At 44.1% G+C, this 12,256-nt stretch overlaps 1 protein-coding gene across 2 annotated transcripts in view; it reads right to left on the bottom strand.

Moving 5' to 3' along the window:
- Positions 1–8,509, bottom strand: part of nwd2 (NACHT and WD repeat domain containing 2) — a 47,343-nt gene extending 38,834 nt beyond the window's left edge. The window contains exons 1-4 of one of the 2 annotated variants that reach the window (XM_073474421.1): positions 8,434–8,509; positions 8,118–8,243; position 7,604; positions 7,297–7,468 (exon numbers count right to left, since the gene is read on the bottom strand). In XM_073474421.1, the coding sequence (XP_073330522.1) occupies positions 7,297–7,447 (151 nt within the window). In that variant the 5' untranslated portion in view covers positions 7,448–7,468; position 7,604; positions 8,118–8,243; positions 8,434–8,509. The remainder of the gene's footprint in view (positions 1–7,296; positions 7,469–7,603; positions 7,605–8,117; positions 8,244–8,433) is intronic. The other variant, XM_073474422.1, reaches the window with a different exon arrangement.
- Positions 8,510–12,256: the final 3,747 nt, after the last annotated feature.

The raw sequence follows: 12,256 nt of genomic DNA, 5'->3' as shown, positions 1-12,256 counted from the left end.
TGGGTTGGCGGAGGTTACTCCAGGTTAATTGCCTGATGTAGCGTTTTAACATACAGACATGGAGGACTGGAGGCCAGTTTGGCAGTATTTCTGGTTTAAAGTGGGAGAAAATGGGATTTAAATGAGACTATATGTCTTCTTCGACCGTAAGACAATAATATCGTTTATCACGATATTTGGGGACAATATTGTGGTATAAGTTTGGATATAGTCCAACACTAATTAGTGCTGAAACGATTCTTCCATTAATCTATTTAATGTCATTTTATCAAGCAAAAACAAAACACTTCTGGTTCGTTTCTCAGATTCGAATATCTGGGTTTTGATGACAAAATACCATGACAACTATCTTGAAATGATCTCAGACTGTAGGAATAAATACATCAGAATAGACCACAGCAGACCCAAAAAACATCTCTGTCCTTTCTCAGCATACATGAGGCTGTTGCCCAAAAACGTAATGTCATTCAGTGCACCAAAAAAACTCTCTAACGCGCAATGATGCAAACGCACAGTCAGTGAGCAAATCGATACCGAATGACCTGGAAGATGCTAAGGGCAAATTGTGTGAATCAGTCATCCATAAAGGCCAGATGTTCCTGAGCACAGGGAGACCCTACAGGTTATCTGAATACCACTGAGTCAGGATGAAGGGAATCCACTGGAGGTTATTGTGCCACCATCCACACTTGATGTTCAGCACCGAGGGAGAACAACAACGTACAGTGACACGGTAATATGTGAGCGGATGTAATAGTGATAGGGACGTCCCCCGTCTCTCTGCCAGTGAACTATACAGTGTTTGACTGCACGCAGAACAAGTGTTCGTCTACCTAACATAAAATGTACTAAAACAAGTTCACTGGGTAACATCTGTGCTAGCAGCTGTTGCCTCGAGAGCCACTCGTGGGGCTTTTAGGGTCTCTGTCATGAAATACTCACATTTACGCCAGGAACACGTTTTACAGCCTCATTACAGTAAGTAATAAAGACACGACTCTCAAGATTAAGGAGACTCTGTGTAAAAGACAGCAGGTAACCATGGACACGGCATGTCATCTTGTGGTTTAGGATTCAAATCTGTTGCCTCCTGACAGAACCAGTCAGATGATCCAGTCAGACAAGATTATATCAAACACGTTCGATCAGACATGTTGAATGTCTTCCTGTAGTTTCAGCTTGACAATGACAGAAATATCATCTCGTCATCATTTATGATTAAAGGCGTGACCCCACAACTGGATAACATTGACTTTCTAATGTCCGAAGTCCGATCGTATGTAAGCCTATGAGAAAATTACCCTTCTTCTGATTTGATTTACTACCTCAGTAATTGGTTTCTGAATTAGTTGTATGGTCTTAATATCTAGTTTCAGGTCTTCTTCAATAAAGCATGATGTTCATTTGGTAAAATATGGCCCCATTTAAAGTAAACTAGACGACACAGCAGGGCATGCTTTAGGGCGTGGCTACATTGTAATTGACGAACGCTGTATCATGCCGAGTGTAAAACCATGTCACTGTCGCGTTTGGCCTCACCTATCAAGTGAGAACAAGGTCACTTCTGTGGTCAAGTGACCAATAACAAACATGATGCATCCGGTTAGACTTTCAAAATAAAGGCACCCAAACTACCTTGGTTTCGCTAAAAAAAACTACTTCCTGAAAACAGTCGCCACTGGCTGTTTGCCACAAGCAGGACTTGAACCCTCACCCTCATCATTATCGCCCCCTGCTGGTGCGGCACCTTCGCATGCATGTGTACTTTTCCTACCTGCAGACAGACACAGTTGTGATGCCAAACGGTAGTCCACAACCAATCGGTGACGTCATGGTTGGTTCACACTTGGTCCCTTCCAATGTCGGGGCACTAGTAAACTGTTCCTTCTGATGTTTTCAACAATCTCAATCAAATTGGTACATGGTGAGTTCAAGGCGGGGTTGCCAGGTATGTTTGTTTCCTGTTAAATATGAGACTATTTTAGAGTGAAAGAGGACCTAACAATGTGGCAGCCCTGAAGCTGCAGCACTGGCAGCAAAGGTGAATTTGAAGTAGTCTGTATTTGTAGATTAAACCTTTCAAACATCACATAATCAAAAAATAAAACCAGCGAGCAAGACATAATGGGCTGAAGGCCAGATTCGGTCAGCCTGCTGCAGGTGAGTGTACACTAATAGAGTAGCTGAATTTAAAATAACATGATGAAAATTGAATTATTAATGAATAAACAGCTTAACAAATGTTGGCTCAAGGGTTTTTAGTGGTCTTGTACCAGGCTCAGGCTTGCTGCACAGTTATGAGCTGATAAAAGACAGATCTTTAAAGATAGTGTTTGGACGTTTTTTACTACAGCTTCAAGAAACTCTTGAGTTTTACAGCCAAATTGCAGACTTAGAACGAGGTCAGGGTTACAGAATCTCAGGTGAGCTTTTTATCGACAGAGTAGCACAGAGCAGCTGGGGTCCACGTGTTGTTCCTGAGTGTTGTTGCTTTTCTTGTAACAAAAGTCTTGTCCTTCCATATAGTTGTGTTTTCACATACAAAACTATCAGATTCTCTTGTCTTTCCGCAGTGAGATTTAGCCTGACACTGCTTATCGCATTCATTTTATGCTGCCTCACTAAGAACCACATAGCTGGATCATCACATTTTATGTTATAATCCTCAGTATTACTTTTTAATCTTGAAAAATGTCCCTTTTTTAGGATGATTCATCTTTGTGTGCTGTATTTTATTTCTGTCTAAGTGCTTGCTATGCTGGGATCTATAGAAATGGAGAGAATTAATACAATACTCCAAGGACAATTTAACTGTGGGAGATGTGTTAAATATTCATGCGATTTTATTGAAGTGAAGAAGCAAGTTTTTAGTTTTTGGGAGATTCATTCTGTAAATGGATTCTGGAAAGAGTTTGGAAACATGCATTTCTCCTCTCAAGATGTCTATGAATAAACATGTACAACAGGAAGCGAAGATGTAACACCTTTGATGTATCCACATTTTAATGCTCAAAGCCAAGGAATACAGTGAAGGGAGTGTTTGGCAAGACTTGAAGCCTCACCACATTATATCAAGGTGACTTTAAATGGAGCCAAAAATAGAACGAGGTTCCCAAAATTAATATATCGTCCAAGAAAGACACTGAATGAAACATTTGTTCGAAGTTACCGGGAAGATTTTGCTCATTTTCAATCTCAATTATCAGCATTATGCCCCCAAACTCTCCCTCAGCAGAGACCTTGATGTGCACATAAAATAAAATTCCCATTACTTATAAACCGCTCGCAGACCGCACTAGTTTTCTCGAGGTTAATTATGTTGGTTATGAGTGGATAATCACTGTGTAATTTGACTCAGGTGTATCTAGTGGGGCTGCTTGCTATCATCGCCATCATTCCCTGGTGAAATGCTTTTACAGCGCGTTCCATAAAACGGTCTGAACGCCCGGGGAGTTGGACGAGCGCGCGAGGGCAACTGCTGAATTTGTCAGAACGACGTCCTGGGGGAGCAGAATTGCTCCGCTGTGCTGTGGAAAAACTCGGAGAGAGGTCAGTAAGAAGCTGCTGCCAAACTAGTCTGCCTTCAGGAGGAGAGCGGAGGCAAGGAGGCAGAGGACGATGCGAGAGGAGGGGTGGGGGAATAAGCTCGGCGGCACGCGTCATAAACTCCACAATGCCGCAGAACGGCGCCGGGGCTCGTCCAAAAAGTCTGGCACTCACGAGCCCCTGAGAAGCAATTTATTAAACAAAAGCCACCCTTGACACAGTCTCTCCACCTGTCATCTCTCCCTCTGTCCTCCCTGACATCCCTCCCACGCTCTCCTTTGTTATCTCTCACCAGACTCGATTCAAAAAAGTGGATGATTAAGGAGAGAGAGATATTTTTTTAAAGGAAAACGAGCGCGGAATGACAGAAAATCTGAGCTAAAACCCCACAACAGAGATAAACAGAGTAAATCGGATCACAGGGAATAATTGTGGGGTGAAATGTAACGTAATTAGTGGTCTCTGTGGTGACATGCCATAGCCTTGATGATGGTTGCGTTGGAGGGCGAGATGATTTTATGCATCACATCCCCAAGGCGTCGTGCTTTTATCAACTTTAAACAGCTTAAGTGATAGCTCGCATACAAATAGCGGCCTATCGAACACAACCGATGCCAGAGCCCCCTGGGGTGACTGCAGCAAGGTAATGGAGTCGTCTTGATATGCTCACATGGATCTCCATGAACGCACGCACACAAGCATATTGACAGATGAGACAGGCTGCATAATGCGCTGAACAGTACTCGCGGAAATAAATCACATCAGGCTTTTTCTCTGGTTTGCTGCTGCCGTCTGGCTACTGGCAAGAGCAGATAGTGGGGTTTTTAATTGATTGACTGTGGCCACACACACACACAGGCTCGTCCACCTGAGCCAAGAACTTGAGTGATTCATTAACATCATGGAAGGAGGATGTAAATCCACTCAAATTAGTTGTTTGGCTTAGATTTTGGCCAACACTTCAGAGCACCTGCACATACTCGACTGTGGTGGCCGGACTCACAAATAAATTATATTCATTCAGGCCTAATTAACTTTTTATTGTTTTTGATATTTATTATTTTCTTACAAAATTAAAGTAATTTTTTTCAGCCTGTATCAGTCTCGACAGTCTCCTAAAAAACTGTATGAAAAAACCACGATGGTAAACAAGATTATTCACGAGAAAATGCTCTCTGACAGTGTTTAGTACAAAACCACAGCTCATCTACCAAAAATACTCAGTTTGAGCACCAACACAAACAGTTGGCCAGCGACAATAAACTCAAGTGACGTCTCTTCCTTCTAATAGACACTCGTAGTGATTCTCCGATAACTCTGGAGTTACCCTCTGGACGGCGTGCTGCTGTCAGCTCCAGGGTCCGCGCAGTAGAAAGGATAAAGTTGGAGAATAATTCGATTCAGTAGAAGAGGTGAACTACGAATGACGCACTTTTTGGCTCGTTGCCGGGGGTTGGCAAGCTTATCAACGATCGCTCTCAGGACAGACTTGGCCTCTTCCACTGAAGAGTAACGTCACATATGCACTTTTTTTTTTTTTTACAATTCATTAATACTCTGTGGGTCGGATAGGTAGAGTTTATAGGTATATAGGTACCTTTGGAAGGCCGGATTTGGCACGTGGGCCACTAGTTGTCAATTACTGTGTCACAGTCCTTGGTTTCAGTTTAGTTATTTCCTGTTTTATGTTGAAAGAGACTCTTGCTTTTGTTTGAATCTTCCTGTCTTTGTGTTTTTTCCCACCTTGATTGATTGCCATAATTAGTTTCACCTGTCCCTTCGTCAGTACATAGTTTTACCTTGTGTGTCAAACATTCCTGACTTTTTCCCTGTGTTGATTCCCTTGTGTTTATTGGACTTTATATGGATTTGTCTGCCTGTTTTGGACAGCATGCAAAGGTTTTGACCCCTGCCTGCCTCGATCTCCGTTTCAGCTTTTTGTAAATTCGTTATTATTTGAATTAAATAACTGAACTGCCTCCACTCAGCCTCCCGAGGTCTGCATCTGGGTCCGATTCCACGTCCAAGTGTCAAAATTAAGCGTCATTCGACTTTACATACGACGCAAACAAACACAATAGAGGTCCGTAAGGGTGGATACAGCAGTGGGAGCGCCATGGCTTTTGATTAAGGGCATTAGGGTCAGTATATTCAGCAGAGCTGACGCTATAACCAGAGAGCACATAAAACTATTTGTACTGTAGATCAGAGCGCAGAGCTCCCCCGGTCACACAGACACAATAAAAAAGAGCAGTTACACTGTTGTGATGGTGTGATTATCACTGCGGATAGCATTCTTCACCTTTCTAGTGTCTGCTATGCGTGCATATATTTTGTTATGGGTAATAAAAGGGAGTTGGGCAAGGCAAAGGTGATCCACCGCTCCACTATACTTACAGTAGGATGGATGTGGCGGGGGTTTGAATCCATCTTACTGTGACAGGGTGCCATCAGAATGTAGATTTGATCCGTGTCATTGTACAACGCCTGTACAGTAAGGTGAGTGCCATTAAATACGTGCATGGACAGCCCCCTCTAGTGAACATGGAGAAACAGGCTCTGCAGCAGGATTGAGAGCAGCCCAGGGTCACACTTATGATTATTTCCTTTTGTGCATGTGGCAGACGGAGGGAAAGTAATGAAAGGTTTTCTGCAAACAATGTGAATCGCTTCAACTGGGTCGAACTCATCTGAGAGTCCAAAAAAAGATCAAAAACAAATGCAGAGAACGCCTTATTGGAAATTTAAACTTGCAGGGGATTCAGCTCGGTTTCTACCAGCAATCTCGCTTCACTGGAAACAGCAGCTCATAATTAGCTCTTTTCACAGCTCAGATGTGTGTGTTTCCACCCGTGCCGACGGTGTGAAGAGAAGAGACTTGGAATAGCCCCCTTGTCGTTTTTCCATCCACGTGCAGATCGGAGCGCTGCTGTACAGCCGAGGTGGTCTGAATGACTGACTCAGCTACAGGTGGCGAAACAATGTCAGACTGCTCGCCGTCTACTACGAGCCATCACGGCGCGATGATCTGAGGTGGACTCATTCTTTTTTATTTTCAGGGTTCATAGCAATTTGCTCAGCGAGGGCGAGGAAATGACAGTGATGTATCGACAAAGGCAACCTCTCTTTTTTAATCCTGGCGTGCCCTCCTTCTCTCTCCCTCTCCCTCTCATAGCCTACTCTACTTCCCTTCGCCTTGTTTACTCCAGTTTTACTGAGCCTATTTTTACCCCCTCGCCCACAGGGCATATTCAAATACAGAGCTGCAACTGGGTGTCTCCCTCACGACCCGACTGTCTTGCACTCACACCGGCGCGCTCTGTGGCGAAAGCAATCTGCTGTTCCCTTTGTGTTATTGGAATGAGGCTCGCACCCATTTGTTTTTCTGTCAAGGCGTAATGTTACCTCATTTAAGACGTCTTCTGGTTTATTAGGTTAAATGGACCTTTAAATGTCGCAGCTCCACGCATTAACGCCAGAACCCTGACTGTTCCTTCAAAGTGGGTCTAGGAACAAAGTGGCAGATGCATTTACCTCATCCTTGAGGATGCTCCAGTTCTTCTTTTACAGCACTAATAGGTTTGTTTTGACTTTTATTCCTCAAGAAGTGTCCACACAAGTTACATCTGTGTTGGTTTCCTCTGCAGGGAATCCAACTAAAACACCCTAAAAAGCCCAAGATGCAAAAATATGGGTGATCTATTGTGTGATTTGAGGGCTAGGATGGGAGGGTGTCACGCTGGATCTTACCGTCGGGGTTGGAGCAGATGAAGACCCGGACGCTGCGGCCGGTGGGGACGTTGTGCGGCGGCAGGGCGCTGATGTTGCCGCTGATGGCCGCCCTGCGCAGCGCCGACTCCCGCGGGCAGGGCTGCCTGCTCCCCGCTCCCGACGGCCACATGGGGGGCGACTTCCAGCGTGGCTGTACACACGCATACAAACACACATACACAGGCACAGAAGGGGCATGTTAGCGCGGCCTGGGGATGGGGAGGGCGCACAGGCGGGCACATGGACAGACGTGCATGCTTGCGCGCAGATCCCCCCACCACACCACCCTGATCCATCCACACACATGGGGCGTTAATTATGGCAAAGGCACGGAGCTGCTGCTAATGGGGTTTTAATTTGATGCTAACTTTGGACACAATTGCCAAAACGTGCTTCAAATAATTGGTCCAAAATGCTCCACTGGTCCTGCTTTAACAGGACTTGTGGAGAGATATTTTACGCGTCAATAATCTGCCTTTCCATCCTCCTAACGCCACACACACACACACACACACGCACACACACGCACACACACACACCAATCAAGTTATGATGCATCCTCCAAATGTTCTCCAAACACAAGGGATGAGACTGAACGTGTCTGTTATGGCATTCATGTGGTAAAGGGATAAGATAATAATAGGATATTACGCACAGCCTACTACCGTCATGGTGCATGCGTAATTTTGTATACATGTCCTTGGAGCGCATTCATGAATTTTCATGCCACTGTGGGACAAAACAGACAAACAAGAACGAGACGAACAGACGAGCAAGGCAAGCATCAGTCGTGTTCCCACCCCGGAGAGGATGCTTGTAAAGGCGAATAACCGCTAAGAAAGGTTATTCCGCCGGGAGCAGATGTCAAGTCGCTGGTTTTTCCGGAGTTGCTCTATCCTGAAATCTTTGTTTCAAAGACGGAAAACCTCGAGATAAAAAAGGCGAGTACGAGGGGGGGGAAAGTTGTGTAGTCCACTACAGAACACTCAAATAAAAATCCTCCGCAAACAACACAACTAAGCGCCGGTGAGGCGCCGCATCCACAGAGAGGACTTGGCTACTAGTAGTGATGCTGGAGACAAGAGGCACAACAACAGGACACTTCTTGTTGCTCACATTCATTCGCTTCATGTCGTGGCTTCCGAAAATATCCAAGCGTCGAGGACGGTAAGAGGAAGATAAAAACGCCCATCAGAGTTGCCGTGGCCGAGAGACGACGCCGGGGGACGGTGAGACGGACGCCGTGTGTCGGAGCGCTCCCCTTGGCATCCTGCTGTCTCTGCGAGCCGACCGAGCTCTGAGAGGCGGCGGAGGCGTGAAGCCCGGGAAATACACCCGCCACTGCCGGCTGGCCCTTTCAAAATAAAATACTCATCTAAGCACGCACGTTGCTGCACCCTCACCCTGCAGCCGTGCGATTTGTTTTTCGAGACGAATCCTTATTTTCTCTTTTAAATGTTTCTGTTAAAGTGTTTTTTACAGCTAAGAGCTGCGTATACTCACAGAGCTAGCTTGTCCCAAGAATCTGCGCTTTTACGTTGAAGGCTAAATGTGTAATCCCGGCCGTGCTCTTCCTCTTTCAGCAGGACTTGACGGAGGTGACAGAGGAGCTCTGGATGGATGCTCTCCCTCCCCGGGCTGACTCCTCTCCTCTCCTCTCCTCTCCGATGGGAGGACTGGTACTCACCCAGTCCCTAATAAAATTGCACTGGAGCGCGAAGTCAGCAGTGCCGTGTCGTTAATGACGTTACTAGCTACTCCTACCAGTAATGAGCAAAGTAGAGGTAAGGTGACAGGTCCAACCTGCCATTACAAGTTTGTTTTTCACCTCACAGTCGGCTAAACCTTGAGGAAAGTTTCCCTTTTCACATAAAAGTCTAATTAGCTGGAATGTGTTCACTTTCCAGAGGAATTTTACACCAAAATAAATATTTTGCGGCGCTGCGAGCAGCTAAAATGAGAAAAGGCAAAGTTAAGCTGACATTAACTAGCTTAACGTTGTCGTTCCAGCTTGGCAATTTTCAATTAAATTGTATTTCTCAAGAGGTGTTATAGCAACTTGTGTTTCTATGAAAGTTTGTGAGAGTAGAGATTGGTTTTGTTTTGATAAAAGTATCATGTAGCTGGTGGATACTGGATACTTTTGCAATGAGAAATAACAAAGTTAAGCTAACGCTAACTAGCTTAACGCTGTTGTTCATGCTTTGCGATTTTCCCTCTAGGTGAGCTTGCAAATTTTCTTTCACAAGAGGAGTCATAAGAACTTGTGCCTCTATGAAACTTTGTCTGAAAAGAGAAATTGACTTGCTTTTGATAAAAGTAATGCACAATCCGATGATTTTGTAGTGCAAGCTATAATGAGAAATAGCAATGTTAAGCTAACGTTAACCAGCATAGCGCTATTTTTCCACATAATAGCTAGCTCACTGATTTTCTTTCACAAGAGGAGTCATAACAACTTGCTACTCTATGAAAGTTTTTAAGAAGAGAAATTGGCTAAGTTTTAATAATAAAAAATATAATGCAATATTTTTATAATTCTAACTATGATGATAAATAGCAAAGTAAAGGTAACATTAACTAGCTTAACGCTATTGTTCCTTCTTGGCAATTTTTCATCGAGCTCCCAAATTTTCTCTCACAAGAAGAGTCACAACAACGTTTTTGTGCGTTTTCTTTTGATAAAAGTAACTTGCCATGCGATACGTTTGTAATGCTAGCTTAAATGAAAAATAGCAAAGTAAAGTAAAATAATCTAACGCTAGCTAGCTTAACGCTGTCACTTCTTGGCAATTTTCACGTAGCTCCCAAAGTTTCTTTTCACAAGAGAAGTTAAAACAACTTGCTCCTCTGTTAAAAGTTTTTGAGAACACAAATTGTCTTACTTTTAATGTAAGTAATGTGTTACTTTTCTGGTCTAACAGCTACCTAAAGGTCTTTAGCCGTGGACGGGGGGGTAGAAGCAGCAGCAGCAGCCCCAGAGGAGGAGGACTAAGAAGGGGGGAGGAGGAGTTTGAATTAATTGCTTTATCGATAAATGTACCTCTGCTCTGCAGCCTCTGGTTATTCGCGCTGGAAGTTTAAGTGCATTGGATTTGTACTAAACGGAATTGATTACTGTGCTCTTCTTGTGAGAGGGAAACGCTGAACCATATATTTCCACCCCCCTCGCAGTCTCAGTCTCAGTATTTGGAGGGCAGCAGCAAGCATTTCTCTGAATCTGATGAAGAGAGTGTGTCTGTCACCTGAACTTTAACTTCAGACTGCACTAATGCTTTTAACTTATGATCACATAGAAGAAGAATCAAGCCTATAGATGCATTAGGTCCTCGGCTAATGTTTTATATGAGATTTTTGGCATCTTGCTGATGAAAATAAGATTTTTTAACATCACTTACATTATTTGTTAGAGCCACAACTTTCATCTTTTTTTACATATCCAGAACTTAGACAATGGATACAAAGGAAAGGAAAGGAAAAATTTCTTTTTTTTATAGATTTTCAACAAGTAGATTATGATAAGAAATTGTGGGGAGACATGGACCTCGTTTGCAAGTAGTAAGCAACAGTTAATCTCATTGTTCCAAGTCAATAAACCCCATAAATGACGACTGACTATTGCAAGAAGCTGCTATTTCACATTTCATTCCCCACATTTAGGCAGCTTCTGCACTAAATGCACAAAAATACCCAAACAGAACTTATCTAACTTGTTCTTGGCACATTGCAAAGTCTAGAGGAGACATTACCATGACTACAAACTCCAAATTTAACACATTATTTACGTAAGATGAGATAATTAGACTCTAGATGACTTACTGTTCTGCTGCAGGTCTCGAGGATGATTCTGGGGCTCTGCAGGCTCACGCCGACCCATTTAAGGCAGCCTGCGGAGCCACCAGCTCACACCAGAACAAAATTCAGACTCCGGAAAAGCTCAAATGGAGCACCGGGGACCGGAGCCTTGTTCCCAGCAGTGTTATGACCTTTCTTTACTTGATTGTTCCGCTCCCTCTCATAATCCCCAGTCGGTTAATCATGAGTGCACCTGCACTGGATTAATGCACCGCAGTCTTACGAAAGGATGCACTTTACACAGCGTGTTGGCGTGATGTGATGTGGCAGGCGAAAAGTTTGTTTTTTGCATGTGCGAGCAGGGCCGCCCGGTGGAAAGTAGCTCTTAAAACAGTAAAAATGTACAATTCATGGCATGTTCAACCCCCTTCTCCCCCCTTAAATCATTCAGCATCCCCTGTTTGGTGCACCTAAACACCTTTGGGTCAGTGTTTGTGCATTCAAGCATGTTTACAGTAATTGCAAGTTGTCGGTTTTATTGGCATGTATACGCCATGTGTGCGCTCGCACCCCCCCAAACCCTGGACCGCTCTAAGCGAATGTGATTCACCGTGGTGACAAGATGTGATGTGTCACCTGGGAGACACATGGACACAAAGGACAGACACGAGCTGTTCACTTGGCAAACGTCCGCACACACACATTTTACGCACACAAACAGCGACTTCACAAATGGCTGGTGATGGATGGCTGCCTCTGCAAAACAGCTGGAGAGGAATGGAGGGTGTGGGAGTCACGGAAGACAGTTGGGAATGTCTATTTCTGTGTGCTGCCCGTCGGTACCACTACATTAACTCCTTAAAGGCGATGCCCACTCTGAACTGGATCTCTCCTGTCAGCTGACCAAGAAGTCCAGGGTGTGCACTCAACACTTTCTGAGCTTTAGTCCCAATGATATGATTCATGCTTTCATTTGGAATAAGTTGGTACGTTACAACCTGCTCATATGGCCAATAAAAAAGTGATTAATACGTGTAAATTGCAACAAATTGTTACATAGAGGCCCTGTAGTAGAAAGCTTTTGTGATCATTTTAACTAGCAGCTCAGTGGAGCTAAATGCTAGATATGCTATCAGCTCACAGC

Source organism: Pagrus major, chromosome 10 (genome assembly GCF_040436345.1).
Source record: "Pagrus major chromosome 10, Pma_NU_1.0".
In the NCBI taxonomy this organism is placed as follows: domain Eukaryota; kingdom Metazoa; phylum Chordata; class Actinopteri; order Spariformes; family Sparidae; genus Pagrus; species Pagrus major.
The sequence above is the reverse complement of the archived record's forward strand: the minus strand, read 5'-3'. Positions and strand labels throughout refer to the sequence as shown.